A 20,287-nucleotide genomic window follows, 5' to 3' on the forward strand; every position below is an offset into this window, starting at 1 on the left:
TGCACACCCGTGCCACCTGCTGCCTGCAACCCCGGCAAGCAGGTCCCAGCAGTTAAAAGAAGAAACAAGGGACGTACTGGCAATTAGCTCTCCTTTAATCTTCTTATTACTACAGGAATAGATTGCATATGGACATTCAAACCTCCAGTTTCTTTTCATTATGATTAACAAGTTGCATGGAATTAAAGAAAATTCGTAAGAAAAAATAGGCAAGGAAGTCTTTTTTTTGTAACTAAAAAGCCCACTTTTTGAAGAATCTCCAGAACACACAGAAGAAAAGGAAAAAAAGCGTCTTCTCTAAAGGAGAAAAACAAAGCAGGAGAGCAGGTGTCAAAACAGTCCAACCGGTTATTCCAGAAACGTTGCATTATTTCAGCAATTTATAAAGCCAAAAAATATCTCCAGCAGCTATGTTGGTACCTTACAAAAAACTGTCACCTGGCAGCTGTAAACGTTCATTTGAACAGCACACAGATTGTGCTGGTTTGGCAGCAGTGTTTCAGTCTCGTAGCAGAATGTCCAAGGCTCCTGTGGAAAACTTTAGTCACTTCTGTGTTTCTCCCCTTTTGCACCTTTCAAAAATTATCTATCAAGAGTGTTTTAAACAGCCATAGTCACAGGGCAGAGCAGGGGCAAGTTCTGGCAATACTAGAATTCTAGACATGTATCCAAAAGTGTAAAATGACTGTGTGAACAGGAAAAATTCTACATTAGAGAAACTTATACTCCAGATGAAATACAACTACATAGCAAGGCAAACAAGATGTGTTAATTTATATGAAACAAAGTTTAGAAGAAGAAATATACTGCAAGCAAAAATTCCCTATGGACTAGAAGTATCTTCTCCCTTTCCATTTCTGCCAAGATTTGAAAAGGTGGAGGGATAACAGAATCCCACGCTTGATAAATCTACTTAGTCACCAGAGAAAATAAAATTAGGCTAGTATTCATCCCATGTAAGGTATTTTTATTTAGCATCATCACACAGAACATGAAATGAAAAATGGGGAAAAAAAATACTTAAAATCATTTTTATGGCTGACAGAAATCTGTACAGCTGCTAATCTGCTCCTTCTGAAAATCTGGCAGGTGGTTTGCTTTAAAAACCTGGTGAAAACTTAGTATTATTATATAACATGCATATATACATACACACACACAGATACACTTATAGGCAACCATACAGAGGCAGGCCTCAGCTCTCCAAGACAATATATGGCACATACCTTGCTTAATTAAAGAATAACAAAAGCACTGCCTTCTGAGGCCCACTTCCCTTACAGGTGGGAGCCATCTGATGGCTAAAGAGCCAGTCTAGCTATGCATGCCTTCACCAAATTAGTCAGGTCTCTTTGACGGACTTGTAGAGCCTGAGCAACGTTCTTCCTGAAGAAAAAATGTTACAGTTGGGTACAAAAGGACCAGACCTCCAGCTGACATCCAATACAGAAGTTCATTAACAATGAGAGAAATAGCGTTGTTCTTTATATAAACTAACCCACACTGGAGCAGGCATTACAATATCCGTGGGTGTGTGACAGGGATTACCAGGGATTAGAGGAAAGGGTAAGAAAGAAAACCAGGAAGGAAGGCTAATAAAGTGTCATTTAGTTACATTGCTCAAAACAAACTCCGCACTTCTACAAAATCAGCATGAACAGCAATCATTTTGCTGAACTGTTATTTATTGAGTGCAAACCCCACTGAATAATCTTACCTACTTTTCATATACACTGAACTCATTTTGAGGGAGAGGGAAAATTCATGCCATGAAGCACTTTTGAAAATTGAATTTCATGTTGTCATCCACTGAAAAGTATTACAGAGAGATGCTCTAAATTAAGGCTGCCAGAAACAGCCAACATGCACAATACAGAAGAGGTGGCAAATCAATGCTACAGCAATAATAGCCAGCATATAACAGAAATAAGTAGAAAAACTTTCATCAGCTGCAGGCTCTAAACCCAACTGTTGAAAGTAACCACAGATGATTCACAAAGTCTGGAGAGCAGAGCAAGATTAGAAACAAGTGTTATTTAATGAGACACAGAATGGCCAGACCAGGAATTTACAAACTGAACAACTACCAACCATGTATGCTGCTTTTCTACCGTGCAAGACGGAAGTGATTCTTTCTTTCAGACAACTGGGAGTGTGGATTATTCACATGTGTCATCCTACAAGGTGCCGTGCATGCTGTGAAACGATGGCAGCCTTCACTGTTAGGTGAGAAACGCTCAGCACTTTGCAGAATCAAGCCTAAGGAACCAAAAAATAAATGGCAACGGCTGACCCGGAGCAAATGAATGGACATGTTGTAATGAGAGAAAAAAAAAAATTCCAAGTAAGCCAAACGCTTAGCCATGCAACTTAGAGTAGCTGGTGAAAGCGGCAAAAGCAACAAATTAGTACACTGTGCTTTAGAAAGTGTGCTCAATCCCACGGGCCAAGCTGGTCTTCAACTCATACCATCAAATTAGACATGAGCAAGCAAGTCACAATGTGCCTAAAAGCAGAGTCGTAATACCTGCATCTGGTTGAACTTAACTTGTAGAGCTGCCTTAAAGAGGTTCCACACTCTGAAGACCATCTTGTGCATGTGCACATGTGAGAAAGAGCAATTAAATCCACGCTCTGACCTATGTATTAAAAAATACACCACTAGACCTTTTGAAGCTGGCTGACCAGGGAAGGGATAGAGTGTTCTCACCATCATTTTTTGGTTCAAATTTAAATCAAGTACAAGCTTATGTTTCAAAAAAAGGCACCTGACAGACATAGGACATTCACACATTGGTGACATCAGTCAGTCCCTCTGAAGACAGACTGGTCTGCCATCAAATGAGCCCATACAACTGTCACCTTTTACTAGTTGTGCTGAAAGCAAATAGGATTAACAGTCTCTTCCTGGAGGAAACCTAAATTACACATAATCCATCTGAATAAATCATCAAATATATAGCATTTTATCTGACTCCACTGTAATGGTAAAGGGATATACCCAAAAGGTAAAGCAGGAGTGGGAAGTTAGATGCACCATCCCACATCTCAGAATCCTCCAGATTTTGTTTAATAAATTGCAAAACATGAAATCCCACCATACATCATCTCACTACCAAAATTTTACTTAAGGCAATGATACATTCACTGTGTACATAAAAAGTCCATGTGGATTTTGTTTGTCTCCATCTTTTTGCAAAATCTTCTAAGGACAACAGTACCCTGAGATATCACAGAAGCAGACTTTGGCTAGCATTCACCTGTGAAGACTAACATGCAAGCTCAGAAAAAAACTCTCTCTCCATTATCTTCAACAGTTCATACTTGCATTCTCAGCGCGTACTACTAGCATAGGAGTCCGTAAAAAAGCAGAGAGGAAAAAAGGCAGCACATCCATACTAGCATAACTTTACTGATTCTATGGCATCAAATATTTAAGATTTCTCACAAGTTTCATGAAACTATATCCACAGCTTGCAAAAATACAGACGTTAATAAGTAAGGTGCATATGCCACCAGACATGTTAAGACAGTCTTTTAACAAGAGAAAATTGTTTTGCACTGATGAAAGATCTGTTATACTTTAAATGTGTACAAAGTTAAGTACTTAACTTTGTATTAAAGACTTAATTTTAAAATTGGTACAAACTCCTGAACAGACATCTTCATATTTCATTTGAGATAGGCTTATTTAGTTTAATTTAATGCACATTTTCTTTAAGTTAAAATAAGTTTGTTTCAACTGAAATAACAGAGATCACACCCAGGTCTTCAGCAATTTTTTTTCTCCCCTCGCATTCCCACTCTAGTTTTAAGCCCTATAACTCCTTGTGATGAGAAAGTCACCAGCTGTCCTGATAAGTCATAAAAGCCTTTTATATTTATAGCTCCATTCATTTCAGTAAGGCTACAGTGTGCAGACATGGCAAACGTACGGCAGTGTAAAGCACAGAGTAGGTACTTCTGCCATACATCCTCGAGAGAAGCAGAAGTACAGCTCAGAACTTCCTGCTTCAAAGAGTCATTCGAGCTGAAGGGCTCTCCGTATGCAGTTTGCCGCAGGGAGTCTGTCATGCACCGCAGAGGGCAACACATCACAGCCTGCCTCATGTCAGGCTGCCTTTTCAGACAAGGGGTCTAGACATCCTTTATTCGTCAGGAACGTACCTATTAAAGACAACACTCTCTTCATCATAACTGTGTTTCCTTCCATGAGATTACTTACAACTTTGCTTTCAGAGCCTTTCATCTCAAAATGAGCTGGAATACATCACGTGTGTACACTTTAAAATCCTCACGCATTACCGTCTGCCGCATGCCAAACTATATATTGCTGTGGGAGGTTGTGCCCTTGTTCATGAGAAAACACCGTCCTGGCACTGCACCTACCTTCATGATCAGACTCCGGTGCTCTTCTGATTGACTGAAGTTGGTGCCTATTTCAAGAATACTCATCGTTCCTTCCTCGCACAGGCTCATCCAGGTATGATACTCTTCATGCTCTGGCAGTCTATCCCAGAATGTCTTGAAAACCTCCCAGACTGTTTCCTGACACGCTGAAGGAACAAGAAAGGCCCAGTGTTAACACAGCGAGAGGGCTGCTGTGGCAGGGGTAGCCAGGAGAGCATAGTCCAAACGCTGTATGCTTTTCAGTGCATTAATGTACAGAATACAATGACTATATATATCTACATGCAAATGCGTAGGATATTAAATGGACTGAAAATGAAAATCTCATGGATCTTCCCCACTCATACAACTTCCCTTCCTGAAAATTTTATTGAAGTAATTAATTTCTTCATTAAAGAAAAAAAGAGAGCAAGAGAGGAGCACTTGCTTCCTAATAACCAAGAACAGCAGTATTTTGACTGAATGAAACTGTCCTTGATCAATGGGTCCAACTTTTAGAAAATTCAGAAAACCAAAATGGTATGGCAAATGTCTTCGGGAAAAGGAGAGCTGGCATTCAATTTATAAGAATGATGGTTGCACTGAACAAACTTTTAGAACCCCAATCAGTAACACAATTTCTTGGGATTCAACTTCACAAGGAATTTAAATAAGTTTCAGAAATTATAATTTTATTAATCATTTAAAAAAACAAGGTAGGATAATGACACAACATAATGTGCTAAGAAACAAATCTGTCTCCAACCCTACTGCATATTTGGACTGTTAAAGGACTGGACATGTGTGACTGAACAGAAGGCCTGTGAATTGAGGGTTACATTATCTCCCTCTCCTGTGTGTGCTCTTTGCCAATCAGAGCAGTTGGTCACAAGGCCCAGGCAACAACCTCTCTGTGACCCAGGATAACTGGAGGAGAGGAAGATTTATGGGATTTTCCTTGCCTCCTGGAAGATACCAACCTTATAAAGAGAACAACTTTAAAGATCACTGGCAGCAGATGCTAGCCTAGAGTAGTTGCAGACAAACCTGCTTTTCGGCCTTAATCTGATTTCACTAGCTCTAGACAGCTCGGCAGAGGAAGGCTATGCTTTCAGGGAAAGTCTTAACATCGTAAGCAAAACCCTACAAGGGACTGACTTTGAATCTTTAAGAAAGTTATTTTCTTCAGTTAGCTTAAAAATATGCTCCAGGCTGCCAAAAACAGTTTCTTACTGGTTCTGTTTCTTTTTGTGTCAATTCCAAAATCTTGTATACTCGTGTAAAATTTAACACACAGATCACACATGGAATTGTCTCTTCCTTCAACCAGGAGATGGACATTTTTCTTAGATGCTTAAATGCTTTTCTTAAACGTTACTTTCTAAGTAACAACCTTAAGGAACTATTTCAAGTACACCTTTAACACTTAGCTGATTCTGGTATGCTGATTGGAACCTGAAGAAAAAGCTCTTTCCCCCACCCCACATTTCAGTCTATCAGAGCAGTTGAAACCATTTCTCCACTGTAGATCTCACTACAGATATTTGTTATTTCCACACCACATTCCTGACAGCTTTTCTGCAAGGAAATTAGCCTTGTGGTTCATTTGCTGTGTGTGACTGGAGCAGAATACAGTGCTCAAACTCTGTATAATTAACTGTATGTATTTCTGTGTTCTAGCATCCCTTCAGCTTCCAGGTGGCTAAACTTATCTGTAAAGCACAATAATTTGGTAAGGAGTATGGAGATGCTTCTAATCAGTTTTGCTTATCCACCTTCACTAGAAGTAAATTAGAAATATATTATTAGAATAAATTATTAAGAATAATTAGAAATAAACAGCAAATCTACATATACCCGTGCACCCTCTCACCTTCCCCCACACACACCTGTAGTTCCTTCCTCAGCAACCAAGGAAGCAAGCTCCGAAGCAGGCACCACATCTCCCTATGAGTTTGCACAGATCTCAGGCACTGAAGCCATAATCTTGCCCTGGGGTTTCCAGATCCTGCTGGAGTTTAACAAACTACAGATGTCATTCTGCTTCTGGGAGCATCTCCTTTACCATCCCACTGGTAAGAGCTATGTGGCTGGGGAAAGACTGAAGGCTAGTTTCAAATCCAGAAGCATAAGTAGAGAATACAACTTGCTCTGATTTCTTCAGGTGGCAATTGTATCCTGCATTATGACTGACGGACCCTTCACTCCAGGTGCAACATTATACAGCAGTTATCTTGAAATGAGTTTGGGGCTCGGATGAGTCCTCAGCAGGCTACAAGTGAGAGATGGAGCTATGGCAAGGGTGTGCAAATTTATAGCAGCGGCACTGTCTAATCCTACAGTTTTCAAATGGCAACAGACAAAGGATTGGCCTTCCAGTTGCGAGTAGTAATTAGCAGTAATAATCAAGGCAGTTTTCCTTAATGCTCTTAATTAATTTTAATCTCTTTTTTAAAATGAATTCGATGGGACAGTGTCTTGCCTGATTACAAGCTGCTGCTCTATGAACAGTTGCCCCAGTCACCTGCCGACAGATTAAGGATTTGTTGAGTGCCTTTTCATTTGGGATTAGACACCACCCTGAACTCCAATCCCAAAGGTTTTGTGCCATCTGTGGGCTCCAGTCCCATTAATCAAACCTAAGATGTCAGGACAGGGTCATATGTTCTGTGGAAAGAGGAAAGGGGATGTGGATAAGTAGTCACGTTCTGTCCTCCCCACCCTCTGTTATACCTGGCCATTTCTATGCAAGTTAGAAAACATGATGCAAATTGCTCCCATATTCAGAAACAAAAGGTTGTTCCAAAAAGTTGACAAGAAAGCATTTCTACCTCCTGAATGGTCTGAGAGTTTGTTAATTCTGACATACGGGGAGAGAGTAAAAGCCCCAGACAAACATATGCCATGACTGCCATTTAAACGCTGCTGTTAGCCTTGCCCAGGAAACTGCATCCTCAGCCCTGGTGAGCTGCTTGGGACACACAGCCATCCTGCAACCTTCTTCATACACAGCTCACCCTGCTGTTGTCCTCTTTATGCCAACTGGCCAGTTTGTAAAGCAGGGGACTGCTTTGCAGGACAGCAAATCCAGGCCGTAGGGACTCAACCCAAGACCTATCCCTAGGTGTGCTTAACTACATGGTGTCCAAGAGCAAACCCACAGGCTGGCTAAGAAAACAAACAACTTTGTTCCAGTCTTCCCCATACACCTTTTCAATGTTTTATAACTACATGAGAGTTGCCACTCCAAGCACAAAAAGAAAACAGCACAGTTTTCAGTGTGGCTCAAATCACGCCAATGAAACATGCTTCTGTCTCCCCTCTCTCCTTCAGGCATGCCAAAGAGGGAGCCCGTTCTGATCACGGCATAATTCATGTGGCCACCCAGAGGAATGAATGGACACCACCTTCACACCGCATTCAGTTTCATAAAAAAATGTGATTAACCTTCTCTTAACTTGAAGGTGGAGCCCATCCCTATAATGGGTGTTGGAGCACCTACTGGCCAGGGAGGTTTTTCAAAGTGTTCTTGCCAACAGATTCTTGAAAACTTCCATATAAGAAAAATGTATTTTTCATAAATAGATTCCAGGCATGCTAAGTCCATGTAGACAAAACTTGGAGCCATAAAATTGTAAACAAAAGTTTAACAGGACTTGAAGAGAAGCTTCAGTAAATAACTGCATTTTACAGTATAAAAATAATTCCCTATCTTTCCTTTCTGACCTTCCAGCAACTTCACAGTATCTGTGCCACATACACTATCTACATACTCTGACAATAACTGGAGCAATTTTCAACTAATATTTAAAATAGCAACCCCTTCAAAACAGAAAACAAAAGAAAATTAGAGTCTAGGAAAAAATAAAGATTTGCCAATAAGTCTTTTGACTAGAAATGTAACTTCAGATTTGAAGTGTGAAATTTTTAAAGGCAATAGAGAATGGAAAAAATATCTATATCTATATCTATATAGATATAGATATATAGATATATATATCAGAGCTTAGAATAAATTGACAGGAGCCCAACAATTCGGAATTAAGACTGAAGCTGCCTGCTTAATATGCCACAGTGTGTTGACGTATTGGAACTATTAAATAAAATAAGAGAAAGCTGCTCATAGTACAGTCCTTGCATGATGAACTGTAAAACCCTTAAAAACAAACCAACCAGCCAGCCAGTCCTGCCAGTACCACAAAAGAAATGCTGACCAGACCCAGCACTGCTGCCACTTGCACACCAGGTCAGCCCTCAGCGCATGTGAGAAGAGCTTGTCTTTATGGCTAGATCCTGCAGTCCCCGCTCCAAACTTTCACCGGCCTGCAGTGGGGGCAGCCACAGTCACAGACTATGCGGGACACTATCAGCAACATCGGGCCCCGGAGGAGGCAGGATTTGTGATCAGGCCTCTAATCCCTAGCAAACAATACTGATAAGAAGCATCATAAAATCGAGATCAGTCTTTTAAGGCAACGAGCTAAGAGCCTTGAAATTGTGTGTGGGTGGAAAGGTAAGCTCCTCTAGAAAACGACTTCCTTCATCATATGGCTGTGATAATAAATAACTCTTATTTTAGTGTTAACTAATCTCTCAGCTACTTTGCAACTTGCCTCTGAAGATGTAAAACATAAAAAATTGAGAGATCAAAAAAAAAAAAAAGCTCCCTGCTACAGAGATATGATCATTGCAGCTATTTACAGGTAAGTGAGCAGGCACACACAAGCTATGTAACTAATTGACATGGCAAATCAGAATTCAAATCAAGAATGGAAACCAAACGGCTTGCTCTGCAATTTCTCCCCAACATCATTCTGCATGCACATACTACATTTTGCACATGCTCCATCTCCTGAAAGAGAGCCTCAGAAACCAGAAGTCACTTCACTCATCACAGAGATATAATCACCTTCAAGGTGAGAGAGAGATCCAAGGCACAGGAAAAAAAAGGGGAAGAACAGCACATTTGGCCCATACCCTTGTGTAAACTTCCACTTGACCAAAGTGTCACAGGCCTTTAAAACAGCCAAGGTTTTGATTTTTAAAGGCTGCCTCAGAAAGCCTTACATGCAGTAAAACCATGCGAATCCAAGCACATCTACTCTGGAGGCTGAAAACTCCAGCCTTTGGGAGCTTAACTGCTTCAAGTTTGAGGTTTACCCTCAAATAATACTTACAAATAATAGAGAATGTCCTGAGAAATTTAAGATAATGTTTCATCCAAAAAAATACCCACATAGGCACAAGTGCTTTTGAGTCCCTCTCAATTTTTAGGAAGGGACTAAAAAAAGTTTGTTTAAAGTTTCCTTTCCTAAAGGTTTTACTGTTCTTTTCAAAATCTCCAACCAAGATTTGTGATGAGATCATCCGTCCCTCTCCGAAATATGACCACACGGCTACCTCTCATGCATCTGGATCAGATACGCCATCTCTCCGGCTCTAGCTTTACCATTCAGGATGCATTCATCCTTGAATGAGCGACAATTAGCCTATTACGTCTGAGAGCCTGCTCAGGGATTGCTGAGGTGAACAGGAGGGGCACCACACGACGGTGCTGTGCCCCTAGGAGGGGGTAGGGTGGCCATTTGTGTAAGTGGGCAGTGCTGGAGTTTAATCCCCGTTAAATCCCATTACTGCTTCTTAAGAGCTGAATCATGTAGAGTGGCTAGCAGCACTGAATCAGGCACAATATTCTATTTTGAGGTAACATGAGGCCAACTCCTCCTCCTCTTTCTGCAGAACTGAATGGCTTAACTGCAGTGGGTTTCGATAAAGACTAGGGCAATAGGGAGACTGACAGGCACCTGCTAACAAATCCTTCCTCCAAAGACTTCATTAGCACCTGCCAAACAAATTAATACGCACACATGCATAGGAATTACTTATTACCCTGCATAGACCCTCATTCCCCAAAACACCTTTATTCTTTTCAAAGTACCAAAATGCAGATGTCTTCTTTGTCCCTTATTAACTATCACACCCTACAATACTGTCTAGTTCCTTCTTTGGTCAGTATCTTTAGATGCTATCTTTAGTCTTCAGCTTTATCTGAAACTCTGGCTGATAAAAACAGTTCTGGCAGGGAGACTATCTGCTCTATTCATCTGAAAATAAAATGCACTCACTCAACATGCATACGGTGAGTTGTTTAAGAAAGTGGATCGCATTAGGAAAAAATGCAAACAGAATTTTAAAAACGTGGCCAGAGTGACTACATCTCAGATATCCCAAAGACAGAAGCACTATTTACCCTGGACCACAGTGTGAAAACCCAGCATCCTTTGTTTTACCTGGTTAACAGATACAGAATAGGGACAACACTGCAAGCTTCTCCATGCTACCTTGTAAGCCTTACCTTGTTTCCATTTTACTGGCTAACTCAACTTCCAAAACTATTAAAATCCTCAGCCATCTACCGGCATTTTATACCAAGGGAAGTGGACAGATACACTGAACTGTCAACACAAGGTGACTGGTCAATCCCAATAATAATTTTTATTTAACAGGGGCTTGGGCTATCAATTCCCTGTGTGCAGTACAAAACATCATTCAGAATTAACATTACCTTATACAGTGCACTCACTGTCTGAAATTCACACTTTCACTAAAATTTCACTAAATCTGTTTTGTGAAACCTACAGCTGTCCACTAGACACACCAACTCTGTGCTCATCAAAAAAGCCCAGCTACAAACTAGCACTAGATTTATGAAAATCTCCAGCACCAACAAAAGTGTTGTTACCATTTTAAAAAGACGTGTTAAAATAGTCTACAGGACCCAGTCCACAGGCTTTGAGTACACAAATCTACAACTATCTATGACTGATTTCCATCTTTATGTTCTCTGTCTCTCCCTCGCTCTCTTGCTCGCTCCCTCTCTGCCTCTCTCTCGTGCTCTCTCTCTCTCGCGCTCTCTGTAATGAAATACAAAGTCAGCCAACAGCAGTAATTTCCATATATAGTTACAAAAGATGCAGGCAGTACTGAAGACTGCAGAGATAATCACAATCCCAAATTCGGTTCAGAAGAGACAGAAAATAATGCCTATTGCTTAATGTAAAACTTGATCTGCTCTGCAAAGTGATCGACTGTAGGAATAAATCAGGACTCAAGAAACCTGTCTTCTAGACAACAGATAAAACAGAAACAACTGCAAAAACATCCCTACCCTTGACTGGTACTTCTATCTACTACAATAATCATAATCACCAATGAGCAATCATACCATTACTTAGACTTTGAAATGCTGAATGTTGCTACTGCTACTTTAGGGAATACTGATGTTTCTCTGTACCCCTGTATTCTGCTGCCCTTTTTAAATTGTTTATGATTCACTGTAAATTTTTTCTCTCTCTTAGGATTATCCATTTGAATAACAGATCTCTGGATTTGCAGGTCTGCCAAACAGTACATGTCATGAATGTGATTGCTTTTAGGAGAATTTAGCCTTAAAAAAAAAATCCAGAAGTTGTACTTGGGGGGGGGGGGGCAGGGGGAAGCAGTACACTTAAGTGTACAACTCTAGGACGTGAGCACTTGACTCAAAGCCTACATTAGAAATGCACACCAGTCAATCTCTACCACTAACAGAGGCCTTAGCAAGCTAGCAAAAGTAAATAAAGCTAGGAGCCACAGATAGATAATTACAGTCCTACCTGTTTCCTTCTAAGGTAGATACAGATAGAACAAATGTCACCTGGATAACCAGCACATGCAAGTCTTTTCTTTTTTTCTACCAAACTCTTCTGACAAAACAGCAATCAACCTTTCCTTCCATGGTAGTGGCCACTGTTTTTTATTGATAGTAAAGTAAAAATAAGGAGAGAATAGATTTTATTGAAACCATCTTTTAAAGAGAAAGTATAGGATATTAAAGTCATTTCTTCCTTTAACAGATATAGAATAAGAAGAAGATTCTTAAAATGCATACTAAAAATGAAAGCTATTTTATGAATCCAAAAGTTCTGTGTACTACCATATTTATTCCCTTGCGGGGTCAGTTATTTTTCTAATCTCTAATACTAGCTGGTCTCTGAGAACCAGACTGTGATGACACTCTTTCTTAGGAATATTTTGTTGACAGTGCACAGATAAGAGAGCTCAAGGAACAGTTTTACTGTGAATGAAAAGTAACAGCATCATCAACTCTCACTTACCCCAGGCGCATTTACTCAGGCTGCGATTAAGTAAACCTCAGCAAATACTCTTGATGCAGCACAGGGCTGCCAACCGAATGAAGAAGGCAGGCTGCTTGAACCGGACCTTGCTCTGGCTGCTGCTATTTAAAGTCATTTCTGCTTCTTGCAGAAATCTTTTTCAAAAATTTAACATGCTAAGGGTGGACATACCACCTCTGCTCAAGAAGTCCTTGTGGACTGTGGAGACCAGAACAGTCCAGCAGGGAAGTAGATGGATTCGGGCAGATGGACCTCTAGTCCAACCTAGGATAGCTAAGTTCTGAATATGATTTTACAAGATAATTTACAGATTTTTATTCTTTTTTATCATTCACATTTTTGCTTATGCTGTATTGGCCCACATTACCCTTATCACAGATAAGAGGGGTGACTGCAGTTAAAAGCACATAACATGGATTCATTTGGAGCAAAACAAAGAGCAGTCAAATGTTACCGGTTGGATGTAAGCAAGAAGTTCGCGAAGCCTGCCAAACTGTGTGATCTTTAAAATGTCTGTCTGAAGCTGGGCACAATTTAATATTTGAATGAGGCTCTGATCCTACATAATTCCATTTTTTTCTCTAAATACATTCTTTAAATTTACTTTCACACATACGTTCAGTAACTCCAGGTCCTAACTGTTTTTCACTGCTCTGAAGGAAGTACGAACACAGAGTACATGATCTAGACCCACGCGAAGCCAAACTCACCAACTCCAACAGGCTTTGGAAGTGGACCCTTGTCTGAGAAAAAGCAGAATCCTGACTAAAATACCCTTGCGGGGCTTTGAGAAGCAAGGGAGACTACTGAAATGGTTTCTGAAGTAATATGTATGTAGCAAGTTTCCTAGATGCATACGTTGTGGCTGGAGGGGGAGTTAACTAGACCAAGGTAAAACAAATCACTAGATGGTGGCAATAGAAGGGAGGTATTCTTGGTACAGTGCAAAAAGAAATCGTTTCCAGAAGAGGCCTCCATATGGACGCCTTATCCTGATAGGTGACCAGTCAGCCCAACTGTCATTTTATAAGCAGAATTTCAAGAGGGGGCCCCTACATGATCAGAGGAGTGCAGTATCATTAATATGACTGGAGAGCAAATGTATTTGAGCTGGGGAAATCAGCCTCCCTTTCCTCAAAACCATTTCTTTAAGTCCCTGTATGTTGGTACTCTGCGACAGAATAAGTCCTCAGGAACTTTATTAGGAAAGAGAAATTTCTGCTGAGAGGGCAGCAGTATTACCGCAGCTATTGCTGAAAAGATGAGACTGAAAAAGGGGCTCCCACAGTCCAGAAGTGAGAGAAGGGCCTTCATCTTGTGACTGTTGAGAGAGAGGTATTAACCTAGTGAGCAAACAGAAAGGCTGATCCAGCATCCATGGTGGATGTCTGGGATTTGAGGGGTTACAGGCTCAATACCCTACCTTGTCTCAAGCTTTGCAGGACCTTATGTAAGTTATCTAAGGTAGAATTATTCATCACAGTGATGTAGGAGCCTGCTGTTCAGTTTATTCATGACAGTTTTACCACTTCTATTAGTGCACGATACAAGCATAACTACCATGCRGACAGAAGCCAGTATGGCCTTCTTACTTCTTTTTTTAAATTTAGCCTAAAGTCCTTTCCTAAGCCACATAAATAAATAAATTTTAAATAAAAATGTAATTTTTTAAAGTATTTAATTACATTCTAATAAACTTTAAATAGAAATACAAAAAGGCATTCTTATTCTGGACAAAGATGCTGAAAAGGGAATTATAGTGACTTAATTATTATTTTAAAGTAGGTACCTAAGTGTATCGCTGCAGTTACCAGTGGGACTTGCTTGTATAGGTAATCAAAAAGTCCCATTAAACATGTCTCTGAACATGTTTCCTTCTACTTGATAGCAGCTGTGAGTGATAGCAGCTCTTTTTGTTGTTTCACTGATAGATTATGTGGAAACACAGTAAGACACCATGAAGTGTTTGGATGGTACAGTAAGGAGAGGCACAAATACCAGAGAGAAAAGCTGCTGGACAACCTGTTTTCTATTCCAACCTTTTCACAGACAGAAGTATTAAAATACAACACATTGCCAAAATATTTCATCACACAAAATAAGTTACTACTGAGACTATTTTAGATTTTCAGAGAAGACTCTTTTATACTGACTTATGCCTCTTAAAAGAAAGGCTTCAACTCTTTCTATAGTGTCACAGTCTAATATGAAGAGATCAGCTCTTTTCCTGAAGATCCCTCTGTGAATTCTGCTAGAACTTTAAGAACACTAAACAAAAACTAGATCTGCCGCTTAGCGAACCTGTGCGTAACGTCTATTATTCTGACCAAATTGTTCTATGAGAAAGGATGAATGTGCTTAGCTCAGTTAATACCAACTTTTTAGCTCAGAATAACTTGTCATGAGGAAGGTTATCACAGAAGTTTCTTGCGTAACAACACATTTCCTATTGCATGGTTCCTATTCCTACCTTTAAAAGCTTCATCTATTAATTTCTTTTTAAATAGCTATTCATCAATTACCCATGAACAGCACACTGACTACATTGTTCATGCTCACTTACCTCTGAGTCTGAAGTATTTCAGATGGTTGGCAATCGCCTGCTCAACAGATTCATCAGGGCAGATCTTAACTCCGGGAAACAGAATGGATCGCTTCCTTCGGAGCAACAAACGGCTGTTGGCCTTTTCAGGCTCTGAGATGCCGTTAGGTTTTTTCAAATCAGGAGAGAGAGAAGGGTTTGCTAATTGCCAGCCACCGAGTTGAGGGGCTGGTAAAGCATCTTTAGCCTGTGTTTCTTCCGCAGTTGAATAAGCTTCTGCTGTAAAATTAAAACCACACAAAAATTTCTCAGATGAGATAATGAGACATTCATACGTATCTTAATGCATCTTAATGCCTTTGTTCTGATCTCTGAAGGACACAACTGTGCTTTCTTCTGTTAACAAGCCACTTACCTCTTCCCCAAAACCTGTCTGTATGATAACAGTACTATTTTAAACAACCATAAGCTCTTTACAGCATCCTATCAAATGATAACACAACCCAAAGCCCTAAACCTGTAAATGCTAATGTTTTGTGCTGAACTTCACTTCTGTGATTTAGCTTCTTTAAGCCAATGGGACTACACATGTGAATAAACAGATGTGCTTGACAGCTTGCAGGACCACTAAACTAATCAATTAACAATTCCCCTTAGTCCATACAGTCTTTCAGCAAAAAACATTTAATTTTCATATCCCTTGCTTTAAGCAAGCTGCCTGAATCAACACCTAGCAAGTACACCTTCTATCACCACCAGATGGGTCCCCCCTTGATGGGAGCGGGGGAAGGGGAAAAAAGAAAAAGCTTATCAGCTTTAGCTTTTAGCTTTTTTATTTCCTCTTATGTTAGTTTGTCCACATCACTGCAAATGAAACCTCACAGCTGAGGGAAGAATGCGTCTATTCAGGTTTAGCCTGACAGTCTAATTCTCTGTCCTCCACAGGCAGGTGATTTGAAGTTAGCTAATYCCACTTTTTTCTCTCTTTCTCCCCCTCCTCCCAAAAACATGACTAAAGAAGAATCACAATGAAGTCATTCATTACAGAAATAACAGTAATACATCTATAGCATTTTTCATCTCATAGGTTACGACCTCATTCTGCATCGTCAAAATCAATAGCACCTTTGACTTTAATGACTGAAACATGAGGAACATGGTTATTTTGATGGTATGCTAATAGTCAGCTCTAGAACAGAAGACCACTGCCAGATGGTACATCAGAGGGAGAAGGGAACATCAAACAAGGTCACTACGTCAAAACGCCAATCTTTACCAAAACTGACACATCTTCAGTGCCCATATGCAGAAGCTGGAAAAACTAGCATCCCTTAGCTTCATTCTACTCTGTTAAAACGATACAAACTAACACCGCCTGGAAATCACTGCAAGTTCTCCATGTTAACACTGATACCACAGCACAGATTCAACACAATGTTTTTCTGTATTATTCTACTTCCCTTTGTTCTAACTAATACAAAGACATATTTATACTTCTACACACTATCATGGGTAAAACCTTCAAAATGAGAATATAAAGAAGAAAGAAGAGTTCTGCATTACCTGCAACAATCTGAAGATCTTCAATCATTCTCAAAACCAAGATGCAGAAATAGATTTTCCAAGGGAAGTTGAACATACTTACTGCGTCTAAAATCCAAYATGCAAAGAAAAAAAGGAAAAGAAAATCCCTTTTAGCAAGAGAGCTTTAACGCATCCTTGAACCAACCAAGAGCATCGTCCTTTTTGAAAATGTCTTAACATCACATATTATCTTTGAAAAAAGAAAAAAAAACTTCAGTAGTTTTTTAAAAAGTCAGCCAAGATATCCTAGAATGATCTTCCCTTCAAAGAGAGTATTCCGCTTCAGTGAAAAAAAACAAGGTGATGAAAGAAAGCTCTTGGAGTTAGCAGATGGACTGAGACAATTTTTTAATTTTAATCTGGCCAGCTAAGCTCTTTACCAGTGCTTGTCATACCATTAACAGTCCAAGCAAGGACAGCACCTTTCACACTTAATTAACCATGTTTTTTCATTGACCCTTCAATTTCTACCCTTTTTAAAAACCATGCTGCCCATTAAACATCAGAGGGAGCATGCTAATCCCCAGTAGAAGGTCTCAGTCTGCTTTGTCTTCTTCTGCTTGTACAAATATATGTATCTAAAAATGCACCAACTGGCTTAAACACTGATGTAGGTAGCATGGAAGCAGTCTTTCTTTGGTGTCCTGTTTCTTCTCGTGACAGAGTTAATGAAGTCCTGCTGCCTGAGCCCGCGCTAAAGCAGAAAATCTTGCGTCATTACACCACTGTGCTTCACATCCCAGAACAGCTGCTTCCCCCAAGATAAACCAGGGCAAATCTATTTTTTCATCTCTGTTCAGGTATCATTTGACACGAGCATTAGGAACAGATTTGTCCCGATACCTGAACAAGTGATCTGGTAACAAGAACTGCAGTAAGGCCTGAGTGCAGAAAAGCAGCAGCAGTCTCAGTTCTCCTCCTGCCTGGGGCTGGCTCACGGTGGAAACATGTGTGGAAGCCCTCCTGCAACAGCAGACCCGCATTCAACCTGCTAGAGCAAGCCTGTCAGGGCTGCCTCCTGGCCAGCACTATTCAGGACTTGCTGGTGACTGTGTCCAGATGGATCTGAGCAAACTGCCGGCTCGTCCAAGGTGACTAGCTTTGGTGTAGTGGTTTTGCATAAGTATTTCAAGGCTTTCCAGATGAAGGTCTGCAGAGCATTTGCTGGGGGACTTGCACAGGGCTCGCTGGGTATGCGGTGCTGACTGCTCTGTTACAGCTGCTCTGCTGACCTCTAGCCATACAGATAGTAACAAAGAACTTCCTGGTATCACAAACAGGACATTCACAGGAACCAAAGAAAATCACCCTTACTTTTAGGCTCTGTCTTCTGCCGTCTAACAGACGCTGGCTAGTATTTTCAAAACAATGACAAATTTTCCTCCCTTTTTTCCATAAAATTACTAAATCACAATTTAAGCCACTGAGTTGTTTTGACAACTAACCTAAACAGGTTTCTTAGAATCAGACATTTTCAATCTCTCTGAGGTGCGCAGTTCAGGCACACCTAGCCTAGCTCTATTACACAACTGGCAGCAGCACAAGGTGTAGTACCCCACAGTGAAGCTGTAAACTGAATGGTCCTGATGCAGCAAGGCACAGGAATGATGCTGCACTCATATCCATGTACTGCTTCCCAGTCCCACTGAGCACATCTAGGTCGACAAGCTTCTGAGGCTAGCTTGGGTATCTTTACCACAACGCCGCATTCAGCAACACAGACTAACCCTTTTTTTTTTTTTTCACCCAATCCTCTGCAGAGATGGATGCCTTCAATCTCATGAGCAACTTTGCTTCCATTACCCACCAAGAATGCAACTAAAGCAAGACTAGAATTACCATCCACACTAAGAAAGACCACGGCTCACTTATCTCAAGAACGTACAACAACAAATCCATTTAGAGAAAATTCTCAGAATGCACAAACTTGAATAARAGCTTGAAATCCAATTAAATGTTTTCCTGGACAGTTCTCAAATTTAGAGTGGTGATTAAAAAAAACCCAACAAAGTAGTCCTCAGTGGAACTGAGAATTTGGCTAGTACAAAAAATACCTGTTTTTTATCTCTGTCAAAATTTAATCGTTTTCTATGGCTATATCAGCTTCTGGGTAACAAATTATTCTAAACATTTAAATACAACATTAATAATATTAGTTCAACCTATAAATTTTAAATTCAACAATGATTTCAGCACTGAAATTTAGACTTGCAACAGCTGAAAGTCTCTAAGCATTTATGATAGCAAAACGCCTAACTGAAAAAGCACAAGCATCATTTGAAGTGTTTTAAAACAAGCAGAGCAAGTCTTGTAATAAATTTTCAAAATAACCTTTGAAAACTAATTTCTCCCTTGATTTCACTAAAGCCTTTACAGTAATGTTTTGCACCAGAAAATGTATGATTCCTGATTTCCAAGATACGGACAGATACGATTTCTGTTCAAAAGTGTTTAGGAAAAATGATTTTTGCTGGTGAAAAAGGCAAACATAATCCTAGTGAAGGGACAGGCCAAGGACATATAAGCACCTTTCATAATAAAAAGCCAGTTTTCTGGTATTTTATATTTCTGAAGAGAAAGCATATGCTCTTTCATACAGCAAATGTAAATAACTGAATTAGTTTTCTGTAAGATAATCGCCACTGGAATTCTGCTGTAGTGCAAATACTGTTTTTAAATAACTTTGCCTTTCAACCACAATTTATTCAAAAAGCTAAATCCACTCACATCTGTAGATAAGCAGTGCAAAATAAAGGTATGCCTTAATGAAAGTGCCTCTAATGAACAGTCACATGACGGCAGGCGCTCCTTATTTTCAAACTCACATGACTTAATATTGAGATTATAAACTGTCTCCTGTGAACGGACTACATCAACTGACTTTATGGTATATGCCATGATTCACCAAAAAAATTCCAGATCAGTTTAGCTGAGACAATTAGGTTAGATGAAATCTTTTCACTTGTTTGGTTTTTGTGGTTGCTGATGCCAAACATATTGCCATGGCTGTTTTTCGCTTGTGCTCCCGGCAGTGGGAGTTCTCTGGGGATCTGTCTCCCAAGAATAAGCAAGACCTGAGGCTGTTTAGCCTTCCAAAACAGAAGGAAACCGAGCAAATTCAGCCCAGCATGGCTCAACACATTTATAATTACAATAAAATACCTTGAAAACAAAATTGCACATACTTGGAGTACATAGCTTACAAAGAATGCTTTGAAGGATCATGTCACTCCCTCATTTCAGTTAAACAGGGACTGATACAGGAAATGGAGATGCAGGACAAATGCAAAAAGGTGCCTGATATATGCTAAGAGTTACCATAGGGGAGCTCTAATTTACACCTGTAGCAATAGCCCCCAAAGAGCAACTGATGCAAATGCTAAATGCAAATGGCTGGAATGGGGTGGACRGCATCTGGTAGACTCTTCCAAGCCAGTCATTCAGGCTGTCAGACTGTTAGCCTAACTACAGAAAGCAACTGTAACACTGTGTTACACCCAAAAGCAGCCTTGCTTGTCACAAGAAGCTATAAGCTAGCTGAATGCTTTTTTAATAAATAATTACTTTGATACAAAATTAGGTTAACAGACACATA

The 20,287-nt window shown here is 40.0% G+C and overlaps 1 protein-coding gene across 9 annotated transcripts in view; it reads right to left on the reverse strand.

Annotated features, from left to right (window-relative positions):
- Positions 1–20,282, reverse strand: part of IMPG2 (interphotoreceptor matrix proteoglycan 2) — a 64,891-nt gene extending 44,609 nt beyond the window's left edge. For 4 of the 9 annotated variants that reach the window (XM_026080504.1, XM_026080505.1, XM_026080502.1 and 1 more), the window contains exons 1-3: positions 16,672–20,282; positions 15,130–15,387; positions 4,390–4,556 (exon numbers count right to left, since the gene is read on the reverse strand). In XM_026080504.1, the coding sequence (XP_025936289.1) occupies positions 4,390–4,556; positions 15,130–15,387; positions 16,672–16,747 (501 nt within the window). In that variant the 5' untranslated portion in view covers positions 16,748–20,282. Of the gene's footprint in view, positions 1–420; positions 4,142–4,389; positions 4,557–6,278; positions 6,401–15,129; positions 15,388–16,671 lie in introns of those variants that run through there. The other 5 variants (XM_026080503.1, XM_026080507.1, XM_026080506.1 and 2 more) reach the window with 5 other exon arrangements.
- Positions 20,283–20,287: the final 5 nt, after the last annotated feature.

This window comes from Apteryx rowi, unplaced genomic scaffold, assembly GCF_003343035.1.
Source record: "Apteryx rowi isolate R43461 unplaced genomic scaffold, aptRow1 scaffold_524, whole genome shotgun sequence".
NCBI lineage: Eukaryota > Metazoa > Chordata > Aves > Apterygiformes > Apterygidae > Apteryx > Apteryx rowi.